We start from the raw sequence: 10,710 nt of genomic DNA, 5'->3' as shown, positions 1-10,710 counted from the left end.
TCCTCCCCCGAGCTTCTGCTCTCCTCCACCTGCCAGCTTTCAGCCCCCGCCCCGCCCCGCGCCCAGCCCTGTTTCCTCCCCTCCCGCGCGCCTCTATTCACTTAGACTTCTTATCTCTCTCCTCTCCCCTCTCCTGCTCCCTGGAGCCTTTCTCCCCCACTTTTCTCCCGTAGCTCCTCCGGTCTCTTCTTCTGTGCGCTCTCCCCCCTCGCTGCCCGGTGCTTCTCTCCTCCTCCGGGCCGCAGGGGCGGAGGGAAGCGCGCTGCTCCCGGGGCCTGCGCGGCGCCGTGGGAGGCGTTTCCGCTACTTCTCCCGGGTAATTTGGTGAGATTGTACGTGCGCGCGCGCGCGCGCGCGAGTTTAAGGCGAAAACGGTAGGATCCTGCGCCAGGCAGAGACGGTCAGGGTCTTTGACTTTCCTCACCAGCTGCGCAGACCTCCCGGAACAAGTGTGAGTGTGGTGAGTGCGCGCGCGCGCACGGGCTGGCTGCGCTTGGCAGGCTTGGTGGCCCGGGGCCCCAGGGCTCGGGGGCCCGCCTGGCAGCCCGGGATTACCGTGACGTCACATTGAGCCTCTGGCCACCTTGGACTGGGGCACCTCGGGAGCTGCACGGCCCCGCGCCGCGCCTCACCTTGCCTCGCCACCGCGCGCTTTTGGGAACCCGCATCCTCTCCCTTCCCCTGCCCATCCATGGGCCCTTCTGTCTTCCGGACCACGCGGGCCGGAGGGGAGCCTTCTGGAGCGCAGGGCTTGGCAGCCGGGCTGCCTTCGGCTCTGCCTCCAGTCGCGCCAAGCGGGCGGAGGACCCGGCGCTGGGCACCGACAACCGTGTAAGGAACCGAGGCCGCGGACGGCTGGAGGCGCAGAGCCGCGGGGCAGAGGCGGGAACTCGCAAGAGACGAGGGAGGTGGGTCACGGACAGCCACCATGTCCTTCCCGCACTTTGGACACCCTTATGGCAGCGCTTCCCAGGTAAGAGCCGCCCCCTTGGGTGATGGGGGCGGGCTGGAAGGAGGGAGCGCCCTAGTGCAGGAGCCCGCTCGTAAACGCCCCCCTCTCCCACGAGTCCCCGGGGAAGTCAGAGAGCGGGCACCTGGGTAATGCACCACCGACCCCTCTGGCAGCCCCAGTCCCTGGCTGAGAACGTTCAACTCCACCAGTGTAGGCTGGAAAATCGTGGGACCCGAAACTTGGGCACTCTGGCCACGAGCTCCGTGAGGTGGGTGGGATCTCGGGAATCTTACAGAGAGGCCTCCTTATTGTACAGATATCCGAGGTGGCCAGGAGAGTCTCAGACTTCCAGTCCAGAGCCCTGTCCATCTCACTGTTTTTCTGGGCTTGTTCGTTTGTTGTCCTCTGTTCTTTTTCTTCCCTTTCCATGGGCAGGTCCAAGCGCTCTGCTTCTGGTTCCTTCGATTTTTCCAGACCTGGGTGGGTACTGTACAGAGACAGGGTTTTCTGGGGAAATTCTGGAGAGCCCACCACTGTTCAGTTTCTCTGCAGAGTGCCAGAGGACTAGTCCCACTTGACCTCTGCCCCGCTTTGTGATCTAGGATAAGCCTCCGACTCTCTCTAGCCCTCATTCCCTATCTATAAAATGGGAGCAGGAGTGAGACGTGGTCTCTAAGACTGTCTTCAAGTTCGGCCTTTGTAGGATCCCGTGACTCCGGGGAGGGAGAGCTCGCGACGGAACTGGCCGAGGCTGGCTTCTGTAATTTGGGTTTTAGAACCTTCCCATAACCCGGAGCCCCTGGAACTCTGGAGCTTTAGCAAAGGTTTAGGAGTATTTATAAAGGCAGTTTGGGTAAATTGCGTCTACGGACAATTCCTGTCCCAGTCCTCAGCAGAACGCTCAGCACAAGCACAAGGTGGCATTTAGTTTATATTGAATGAAGGAATGATCTGGCAGTTCCGCCGCTGGCTCCCGCCAGCCCGAGGCGCCGGTCTCTGACCTCCGGTGCCCCCTCTCTCGCCCCCGTAGTTTCTGGTGTCTGCAAGTTCCAACGCCACTTGCTGCGAATCCGCCCCACGCTCGGTCCCAGATGTGGCATCAGGCTCCACCCCGGCGGCCGCGCTCTGCTTCGCACCCTACGACAGTCGGCTGCTGGGCAGTGCGAGGCCCGAGCTGGGCGCGGCCTTGGGCATCTATGGAGCTCCCTACTCGGCCGCTGCCGCTGCCCAGAGCTACGCAGGCTACCTGCCCTACAGCCCGGAGCCGCCCACGCTGTACGGGGCGCTGGTGAGTAGCTGGGGTGGAGCCTGGGTCTGTGCGTCAAAACCTACCCTCCTGGGGGCAGGAGCGGCAGGGGCGAAATCCAGTGTGATATCTCCATCTAGGAAGGACTCATAACTCCGAGGAGAGGAAAAGGTTAGGACTGTATATAAAGAAAAATAAATCTTTACAGTTACAGGAGTCCGTCCTGTACCTCTATGAATTGGTAGACAAGTCATCACTAGGCTCAGGGTACACATGAGGAAACTGAGGTGCAGAGGGGCCCGAATAACCTTACCCAAAGTCACAGAGATAGAAAGGGTCAGGGAATAGCTCTGGAAGGGGAGTAAAGAAAGTTCCCCAGCTGGTGGGAGGGGGGAAGGGCTGGGGGGGACAAGTGGTAACAGTAATCTTAACAGCTAATATTTAACTCTGCTTATTCTGCACCAGGAACTCTGTCGAGCATTCTTCAGTCACCTCTAGGCATTATTGTTATCCCATTTTACCAAGGGGAAACTGAGGCATAGAGGGGTTAAACACCTGTGCCCAAGGTCACACAGCCAATGCGAGTGGTGGTACTGCAAATGGAACCAGACTTGACTCCAGAGTTCACACCCTCAGCAACCCCCCACCCCTCTTCCTCCCCGGATGTAGTTCTGAATTCTTCCTTCCTCCCCCACCAGAATCCACAGTATGAATTTAAGGAGGCTGCAGGGAACTTTACACCCGGCCTGGCGCAACCGGCAGCCTATTATCCCTATGAGCAGAGCCTGGGGCAGTACCAGTATGACCGGTAAGGCATGGGGCATTGGTGGCTGGCATCTCAAGTCCTTTCCCCCCTTCCTGGCCAAGGTAGGACCAATCCACAGAGCATGGGGGGCTGTGTGCTAGGATGGGGAGCAGAACCTCACTTCCAGGACGTAAACAGTCTCCTGACTGCAGCCCCAGGCTCCTCACCCCAGAACTGTGAGTCAAGTTCTCCCCCAGGTACGGATCGGTGGAGTTGGGTGGTGCTGGGCGCAGAAAGAACGCCACCCGGGAGACCACTAGCACGCTCAAGGCCTGGCTCAACGAGCACCGCAAGAACCCCTACCCCACCAAGGGCGAGAAGATCATGCTGGCCATCATCACCAAGATGACCCTCACCCAGGTGTCCACCTGGTTCGCCAACGCGCGCCGGCGCCTCAAGAAGGAGAACAAGATGACGTGGACGCCCAAGAACAAAGGCGGGGAGGGTGGAGCAGAGGAATTGCTGGGCTGCCTAAATGGTGACACCAAAGGTACCGAATGGTCACTGCCCCAACCTGCGTGGGCTTCCAGCCATCAGGCGGTTTAATTGGCTTTTCACAACCACCCCGTGGGGTAGCTTTTATGAAGGCACCCCCTTGCTTACCCTTGCGCGCGTGCAACCCCTGCATGCCTCAGGGCCTTTGCCTGTGTGGTTCCCTGTGCCTGGAATTCCCTACAGAGCCAGCTTCTTCTCGACTTGAAAGTGCCACCTCCGAAAAGCCTTCCCTGGCCCTCCCACGCCAACTAGCTGCCCAAGTTATTCTCTATCACGTCAGCCTACTTTATGTGCCATACTTACCCCCTCAGGGATGTCAACTCCCCTAGAAAGTGTCTTATCCACCGCTGTATTCTCTAAGTTCCTAATACCTAAATGCCTAAATGATGTCTGGAGCATAGTTGGTACTCAGTAAATATTTTCTCAATTAAGTAATACACACCAGCCACCTGTGGGTGTTGGAATTGGGTAAAAACTTTCCCTTGCTTTTTTAAGGCTGAGGAACTGAGATCCAGGTCTTAGGCAGCGAAAAGTGGACATTTCCTTGGGGTATCGGAGGGGAGGAGTCTTCCAAAGGGTGGGGGCAGGTCTAGGGGCGGGAATTCTTTTCCTGCTGCGCGCCCGCAGCCCAGGGGCAAATGTAGGAGGCGGTGTGGCCACCCTGGTGAATTACACCGAGAATGCCCTGAGTGCAGAGCGCGTTTGCTAAAAGCTTCTCAGGGATGGGCACTCCCGAGGATTTCCCTTGGGGCCTGGGACTTTTCTCACTCGCTCCTGATTTCCCGCAGACGTTTCTGCTAGCCAGGAGGCTCGGGGGCTGAGTGACCTGGAAGACCTGGAGGAGGAAGAGGAGGAGGAGGCGGATGAAAAGGAGGCCGTGGCCACAGCTACGGACAGGCTGGCTGAGCTCCATCAAGACACTCAGTCGCTGCCGGCGGCACAGTGTGCCTCAACTCGAGAGGGCCGGCCGGAGCGCAAGGAGTGCAGTCTGGCGGCGCCCCGCTTCTCGTTCACTGAGCCCCCCAGGTCGGGAGAAACCGACTTCCTGCGGGCCGAGCCAGGAGGCCCCACTTTGACCACGCACTACCCCTGCAGCGAGAAACCGCGCATCTGGTCCCTGGCGCACACTGCGGCAGCCAGCGGCGTCGAAGGTGCCCCCCCAAGCCTGTCCAGGCCACGAAGTCCTGAGTGCCCTCTGATTCCCGGACAGCCTCCAGGCCCCGGCGCGCGACCCGCGGTCCCCAGAGACTCCGCGTGCGAAGAGTCTTCCCGAGTAGCCAAAGCCTTTGGAAACCCCTCGTTTGCCCAACAGGGCCTGCCTCTGGACTGTGCGCCGTGCCCGCGGCGGAGGGCGCCGGCAGTGCAGTGCCAGTACCAGTCGGGAGCAGAAGGTAGTGGGCCCCCAACGGCGCTGGGAGTGTCTGTCCAAAAGACACCTTCCCCCGACACACACATCCATCCACCCACCCCCCGGGGGCCCAGCCGCTGCACACTCTCTGCCTCTCCGGCATGCCCAGGTTCAGACCTAGCTGCCCAGGTTCAGACCTAGCGCAAGACTGTCTCACAGCACTCCTTGAAACAGAAGCTTAGAGATAAAAGTTCTAGTTACCGAATCGTAAAACCAAATAATAGTACTCAGCTCAGAATGAGACAGTAACTTGCCTAGAAAACCCTTAGAAAGTCATTGAAGAGATGGACAGCTAATATCTCTCCAACGTTCAGCCCAATGTGCCAGGTGGGCACCACCATGACCCTCTCCGGCACAGGCACCCTTGTCCCCTGCCTGCCCTTCAGAGGAAGCCAGCTGGCTCCTGCTGTTCCGGTACCAAGACTTTGCCAGGGTTAGGCAGGTACCAGGGCTTTCCCGGAAGTCTGAGGGGAAGGGCCAGATACCTACAGTCGGTTCAAGGCCAGTGCTTAAGTTCAGCTTGCAGCCCTCTGTGCCGCGCACTAAATCCCTAGGGGCGTCGCTCAGGTGGGTGCTGTCCCTGGAAAGCCCCGCGCCCACCCCCAAGCAGGGCAGGACTGCCAATCAGTGTCTCCTGCCCCTGGCTGGTTCTCTGGCTGTGTTTGGTGGAAGGGAATTTCACCCCACAAAGGGACATTCCCGAAGCATTTGGCAGCCTCCAGTAATTACTGTCAGATTCTGCTCTTTGAAGTAATTTCTCTCAGGATTAGCTACTGGCTTAGAAAATTGGGTTACACTGTTACTTGAATTTACACATAACGGGGTCCAAATGCTACCTCTGGCAAGCAAATTGCCCCTAGACCTTTGATTCCCTTTGGATGAGACACCACTGACCTCAGATTTCCTAGGAATCACCACCAAGTGGCCCTCCGGTTTTAATCAACCTTTCCTCTCTCAGCAGGTTAGCGCGATGGCTGCGATTTGCAGAAGAATCTTGGAAATAAGCCCTACTTTTTGGAACTCACCTCCACACTAAGAAGCTGAGAGACCTCCCCAGGGTCTGGGGCTCTCACTTTGCCTAAGAGACAGACACACAGAAACCCTCCTACCGGCCCTCCTCGCACGCAGAGCTGGGAGTGGCTGGCAGACGTGCATTTTGTCAGATCCCACGGAGGAGGCGGCAGGGCACCTTGGGGAAGGTCAAGGGGGAAGGCTTGGCGAGTCTGCACCGTGCACGGACTCAGTATCCAAGTCTCCCTCTCCCCTCTGCATTCAGGGTCTGAAGCCACTCCCTCTCCTGCTCACTCCCATCACCCTCACTTTGTAACTTCAATGCTGACTTGGCCCCTAAGGACCACGTGGGTCTTCTCCCCCTCCCCACTCCTTGTGTGCTTAAAAATAATCCAACCGAACCCAAGCTGTGCGGCCTCTTTGCGCCAGGGGAGCCTGATAAGGTCGGGGTGGAGGGGCGGATGAAATGTGCTTCTGGGGACAGGATGCAGATTTCAGTCCCTTTCAGAGCTAGCTGAAACTGACAGAGAGAAACTGACAAGGGAATGGTCAAGGCCACGGAGCCTGCGGCTTAGCCAACCGAACTGCGGCCCCAGCCAACTCGCAGAGCCCGGCAGACGCCCGGACGATTCCTGGGAGTCGGGGAGGGGGGCAGGCACTGGGGACGGGGAAGAGGCGGCGTGGAGCCGTCAGGATATTTGTGTGGAAGCTGCATTTGTTTCCGGGTTCGTACTTGGGCTTTAAGTTTGCTGGGAGGAGGGGCGATGGGGATCCTCTTGTCCGGCCCTGGGCGCACCGCTGGGACCCCGGCGCTCCTCCCCTCTGCCCCAGCGGCCAAGTGTGACAGCTCGCCGGGTCGATGAGAAGCGAGAGGGGGCATTCTTTCCATTTAATCTAGTGCCAGCAAACACTTCCGGTACAGGCCAACCAATGGGAGCTGACGGGCGAGGAAGGGGGCTTTGCCCCCCTGGCTAGCGGCGTCTGGAGTAGGGCTGGCGAGTGCGGGGGCGGAGATGAGACATTTAAAGATGCCGCTGCCAGCCCTGAGTTCGTGTCCTCGACGCAGTGGCTTCGGCTTTAGCCAGCGAGTGCGTTCGCCGCTGCACACGAGGAGAGACGGAGGCGAACCCGGGACAGCGCCCTAGTGGGGAGGTCCGGGCAGCTGATGCGGACGGGAAGGCGGGAGGGAAGGCAGCTGGGGTGTGCGCCTAGGGGCTGGATCCTCGGGAAGCTGTGTCTCCACTGCTGGGCTCCAGCCCCGCCGGAGGTGGCTGAGTGACAGCCTTCCAGACCAGCACCCTGCCAGCTGACGGGCCGCTGAAGTCTGGGACGGGAAGGATCCGCATCCTTGGGAGATTTTAAGAACCTTGAAGGCTGCAGCGAGGTAACGAGGGGGTTAAAAAAGAACCGAAGGGAACAGGCCACCTCCCCCCACCACCACCCTGCCTTCTTTTCTATAGAACAGTCAGATAATGAATTACAAAAGCACAAACCCCTTCCTCAGATGAGGAAACTGAGGCCAGATGGGAGTGCAGGGACTGGCTCAAGGTGGTGAAGAGGGGCCAGCTCTCCATTGAGGGTTCAAGGCCCCTTTTAGCTCCTGCCCCTCTCCCTAGCTTCCTGTTGGGAAACCACCTCTCTGCTTTAGTCTTGCTCCTGGGCGACAGCTGCTCCTACGCCCAGCCTCCCCGGGGACCCTCCAGTCGCCCTCACTGACCTGCGGCTTAGGGTTCGGGAAATTAAACTGCGAAAAGATAAACATTATTTCCAGTCGGCTTTGCGGGATTAACGCTTGTAATAAAGCGCATTAGCTAGAGGTTTCTTTCAAGGCGCTCTCGACCCCAGCCCCTCCTAGGGGGCCAGGTAAACCCCCTCGGGAGGCTGCAGAAGGTTGTTCCTCGGGCCTCCAGTTGGGAGCGGGGCTCCTGCTAACCATTTAGTGGAGAGGCGAGGGGCCCTTAGCATCACATCGAGTCAGATTTCCAGATGGGAAAGTGAAGGCCAGAGAGAAGCGACCCACCTAAGCCCGAGGTCATGTGGGCCTAGGATGCAGAGAGTGGAGGATGGTAGTTGGCGGAGGGTTTACCTGCACCCTGCCTCCAGCCATTCAGCCTTTATAGGACACTGAGCCAGCTATCAAGCAGGACCTCTAAAGGTGGTCTCTCTCTCTTGTCTGGGAGGTCCAGCCTCTCCCCACCACAGCCCAGAGCACCAGCCTGCGGCCCAGGGTTGTCCCAAAGACCTTGGGCCTGGTTAGCTGGAGGCAGAGGCGTGTCAGAAGGGCCAAAAAGAGTAGCCTTGAATCCCAGGAAATGGCTTGACCACCTCAATCCCATTACTACCTTGCTATGTGGCCATGGACAGCCCCCTTCCCCTCTCTTAGTTTCCCCAGCTGTCAGGTACAGAGATGATCCAGTTCTCCATCCTGGTTCTCAGTGTTCACTCCGGAGCTGATGGTGGGCTCCAGGAGCACAGGTGAAGGCCTGAGAATGGCGAGTCTGAGCCTGTGATTATCCCAGCCTCCGGCCCCCAGCGGCAATCTGTTCCCACCGTCTCTGCCCCCACTGAGAGCCTCCTGCAAATCTCCCAATCTAATCTGCAAGAATCATATTTTGAATACTGTTTTGATTAAACACCAGAGCAAGGGGAGGGAGGATGCACCCTGCCGTCCTCAGCTGAGCCTGCTGGGGCCCGCAGACAGCTGGCCTGTGAGCCCTGCAAAGTGAGTGGCAGTCAAGGCAGCAAGGTGACTTTCTCAGGTTTGGAGAGACTGTAGGAGTGGCCCTCCAAACTCCCTTGATGGCTCACTTGCTCCTTCCCTCAGCTGGGGAGAACCATTAGGGGACTGGATAGAGAGAGGAAGCTGAACCAAGGGAGCCACAACACGTGTTTTCTTCCTTTATTGACTCCTTTCCTGCCAGGAGTCACGACGTTGGCATTGGACTCCCTAGATGATCTCTGTGATCACTTTTGGCTCAAACATCCTATGGCCCTGGTAATGATGATAAGAGCTTCTGGAGCCTTTACCACGTGCCAGACTCAATTCCATGTCCTTTAAACGCACGGACTCATTTATATATGTCGCAAGGGTCCCAGGGACCATTGTATTACGCTTACTCGTGTGTCCATCTACCGAATGAGGAAACAGAAACTCAGAGAGGTAGAATAACCTGATGTCAGTTATCCAGTTAGCAAGTAAAGAAGTCAAACCCCAAGTAGGACTGATTCTAAACCACTGAGCTCTACTGTTAATGCATTCTCTTATTTTAAAATTCTTTTATTCCATTATGAATAAGAGCCTTTGTCTTTGATACTCTGTCTATGAGTCTGTTGTCTCATGCCTCTGGGACTCCGGGTTGCCCTTCCTCCTTCTCAGGAATATCCAGTGGAAAAGGACTTCTGGTGCCTCCTGGACCTGCCCCCATATCCTGGCTGAGAGCACCCCCCCCAGCCCACTGCCCACATTTCCCTGGGACATGGCTGTCTGAGACACCCCTGGTCAGTGTTTGGCAAAATGTAGCCCATGGATCTCCACCATCAAAGTCAGCCCATGACTAAAGAATCCCACTGGGAGGTTGCCTGGAAGATCTGCTTGTGTGACAAGCACCCTAGGAGGCCTCACGGGCCTCTAATCTGAGTAGCTGTGGCTGACCCTCAAGTGGCCAGACCCCAAATTCAGCCTGAGACCTTAGGATGCCTGCTGTTAGCCAAGAATAAATCACATCCCAGTAACAGGCACAAACATTTCCTCCAGGATTTAATCTGGATCGGCATGCAGTCGCCTCATCTGGTTCGGCTCCCCACGCCCCATCCTGAAGCTCAAAGATCTGTTGTTATTGGAGGGGGAGGAGGTGACCTAGGAGACAAACTTGCCTGTCCAAGCAGTCTGAAGACTAACTAGGATTCCAGGTTTGGAAGCATCTTTGGAGTCCCCTGCACTTCAGCATGTAAGAGAATTCTGTGCCCAAACACAAGCATGCAGTCCAGAATCACTACATATTTGGGGAAAGCCAACACCAGGAAGGGAAGACCGTATCTTAAGCAAAAAAAAAAAAGTGATGGAGGGGATGGGTCTCTCACTGTCTCCTGTTGCAGCCTTGGCTGCAATAGAAAGTTCTTTCTATTTTGAACCAAATTCTTTCCCCACATCTCTTCTGAAATCAACTTCCTGAACCAACAAGTCGTACTGTTCTCCATGACTCCTTCTTCTTTGTCCTACCCTCTATGCCTCCTCTTCCCCTCGTCCTCTCAATGGGACTTGCTTGGTCCTTCCTCTGAGATCAGGATAAGAATGGAGTCCAACGGCTGTCTCCCAGTTATATGGTGGAGGACCCCTCCGTTGGCATGATTTTCATTAAACACTAAGTTGGAGAGGGTGGAGAAATAGTGACCTGAGTCCTTGGGCAAGTCACCAAATGCCTCTGAGATTCAGCTTTCTCCTGGTAGGTGGGATCATGTTAAACCATGTAGCTCTTTCATAATTGCTCTAGCTGCCGTGGAGACAAAGATTTAGATCAGTGTTACTTGAATGTTGGTCAGTGGCAAAGCAACACCCCTAATTCTTGCCAAGAGTTGGAGAGATGTTAAAGACAAGCTAGCGGGCTTCCCTGGTGGTGCAGTGGTTGAGAGTCCGCCTGCTGATGCAGGGGACACGGGTTCGTGCCCCGGTCCGGGGAAGATCCCACGTGCCGCGGAGCGGCTGGGCCCATGAGCCATGGCCGCTGAGCCTGCGCGTCCGGAGCCTGTGCTCTGCAACGGGAGAGGCCACAACAGTGAGAGGCCCGTGTACCGCA

At 57.1% G+C, this 10,710-nt stretch overlaps 1 protein-coding gene across 1 annotated transcript; it reads left to right on the top strand.

The window, feature by feature from the left end:
- The first annotated feature begins 391 nt into the window (after positions 1 to 391).
- On the top strand, positions 392 to 6,312 carry IRX6 (iroquois homeobox 6). The gene is made up of 6 exons (XM_007459451.1): positions 392 to 973; positions 1,983 to 2,240; positions 2,897 to 3,006; positions 3,201 to 3,493; positions 4,287 to 4,889; positions 5,865 to 6,312. The coding sequence occupies exons 1-6, from the start codon at positions 929 to 931 to the stop codon at positions 5,870 to 5,872; spliced, it is 1,317 nt and encodes a 438-aa protein (XP_007459513.1). The 5' UTR covers positions 392 to 928; the 3' UTR covers positions 5,873 to 6,312.
- Positions 6,313 to 10,710: the final 4,398 nt, after the last annotated feature.

This window comes from Lipotes vexillifer, unplaced genomic scaffold (assembly GCF_000442215.2).
Source record: "Lipotes vexillifer unplaced genomic scaffold, Lipotes_vexillifer_v1.1 scaffold342, whole genome shotgun sequence".
Classification (NCBI taxonomy): domain Eukaryota; kingdom Metazoa; phylum Chordata; class Mammalia; order Artiodactyla; family Lipotidae; genus Lipotes; species Lipotes vexillifer.
Note: the sequence above shows the minus strand (reverse complement) of the source record. Positions and strands in the feature narration are given on the sequence as shown.

Bases quoted from the DNA above. Each gene is read 5' to 3' on its own strand.
- IRX6 (XM_007459451.1), top strand. From the start codon at position 929: ATGTCCTTCCCGCACTTTGGACACCCTTATGGCAGCGCTTCCCAG. The intron at 3,007-3,200 runs GTAAGGCATGGG...GTTCTCCCCCAG, and splicing joins GGGCAGTACCAGTATGACCG to GTACGGATCGGTGGAGTTGG. The intron at 3,494-4,286 runs GTACCGAATGGT...GATTTCCCGCAG, and splicing joins CCTAAATGGTGACACCAAAG to ACGTTTCTGCTAGCCAGGAG.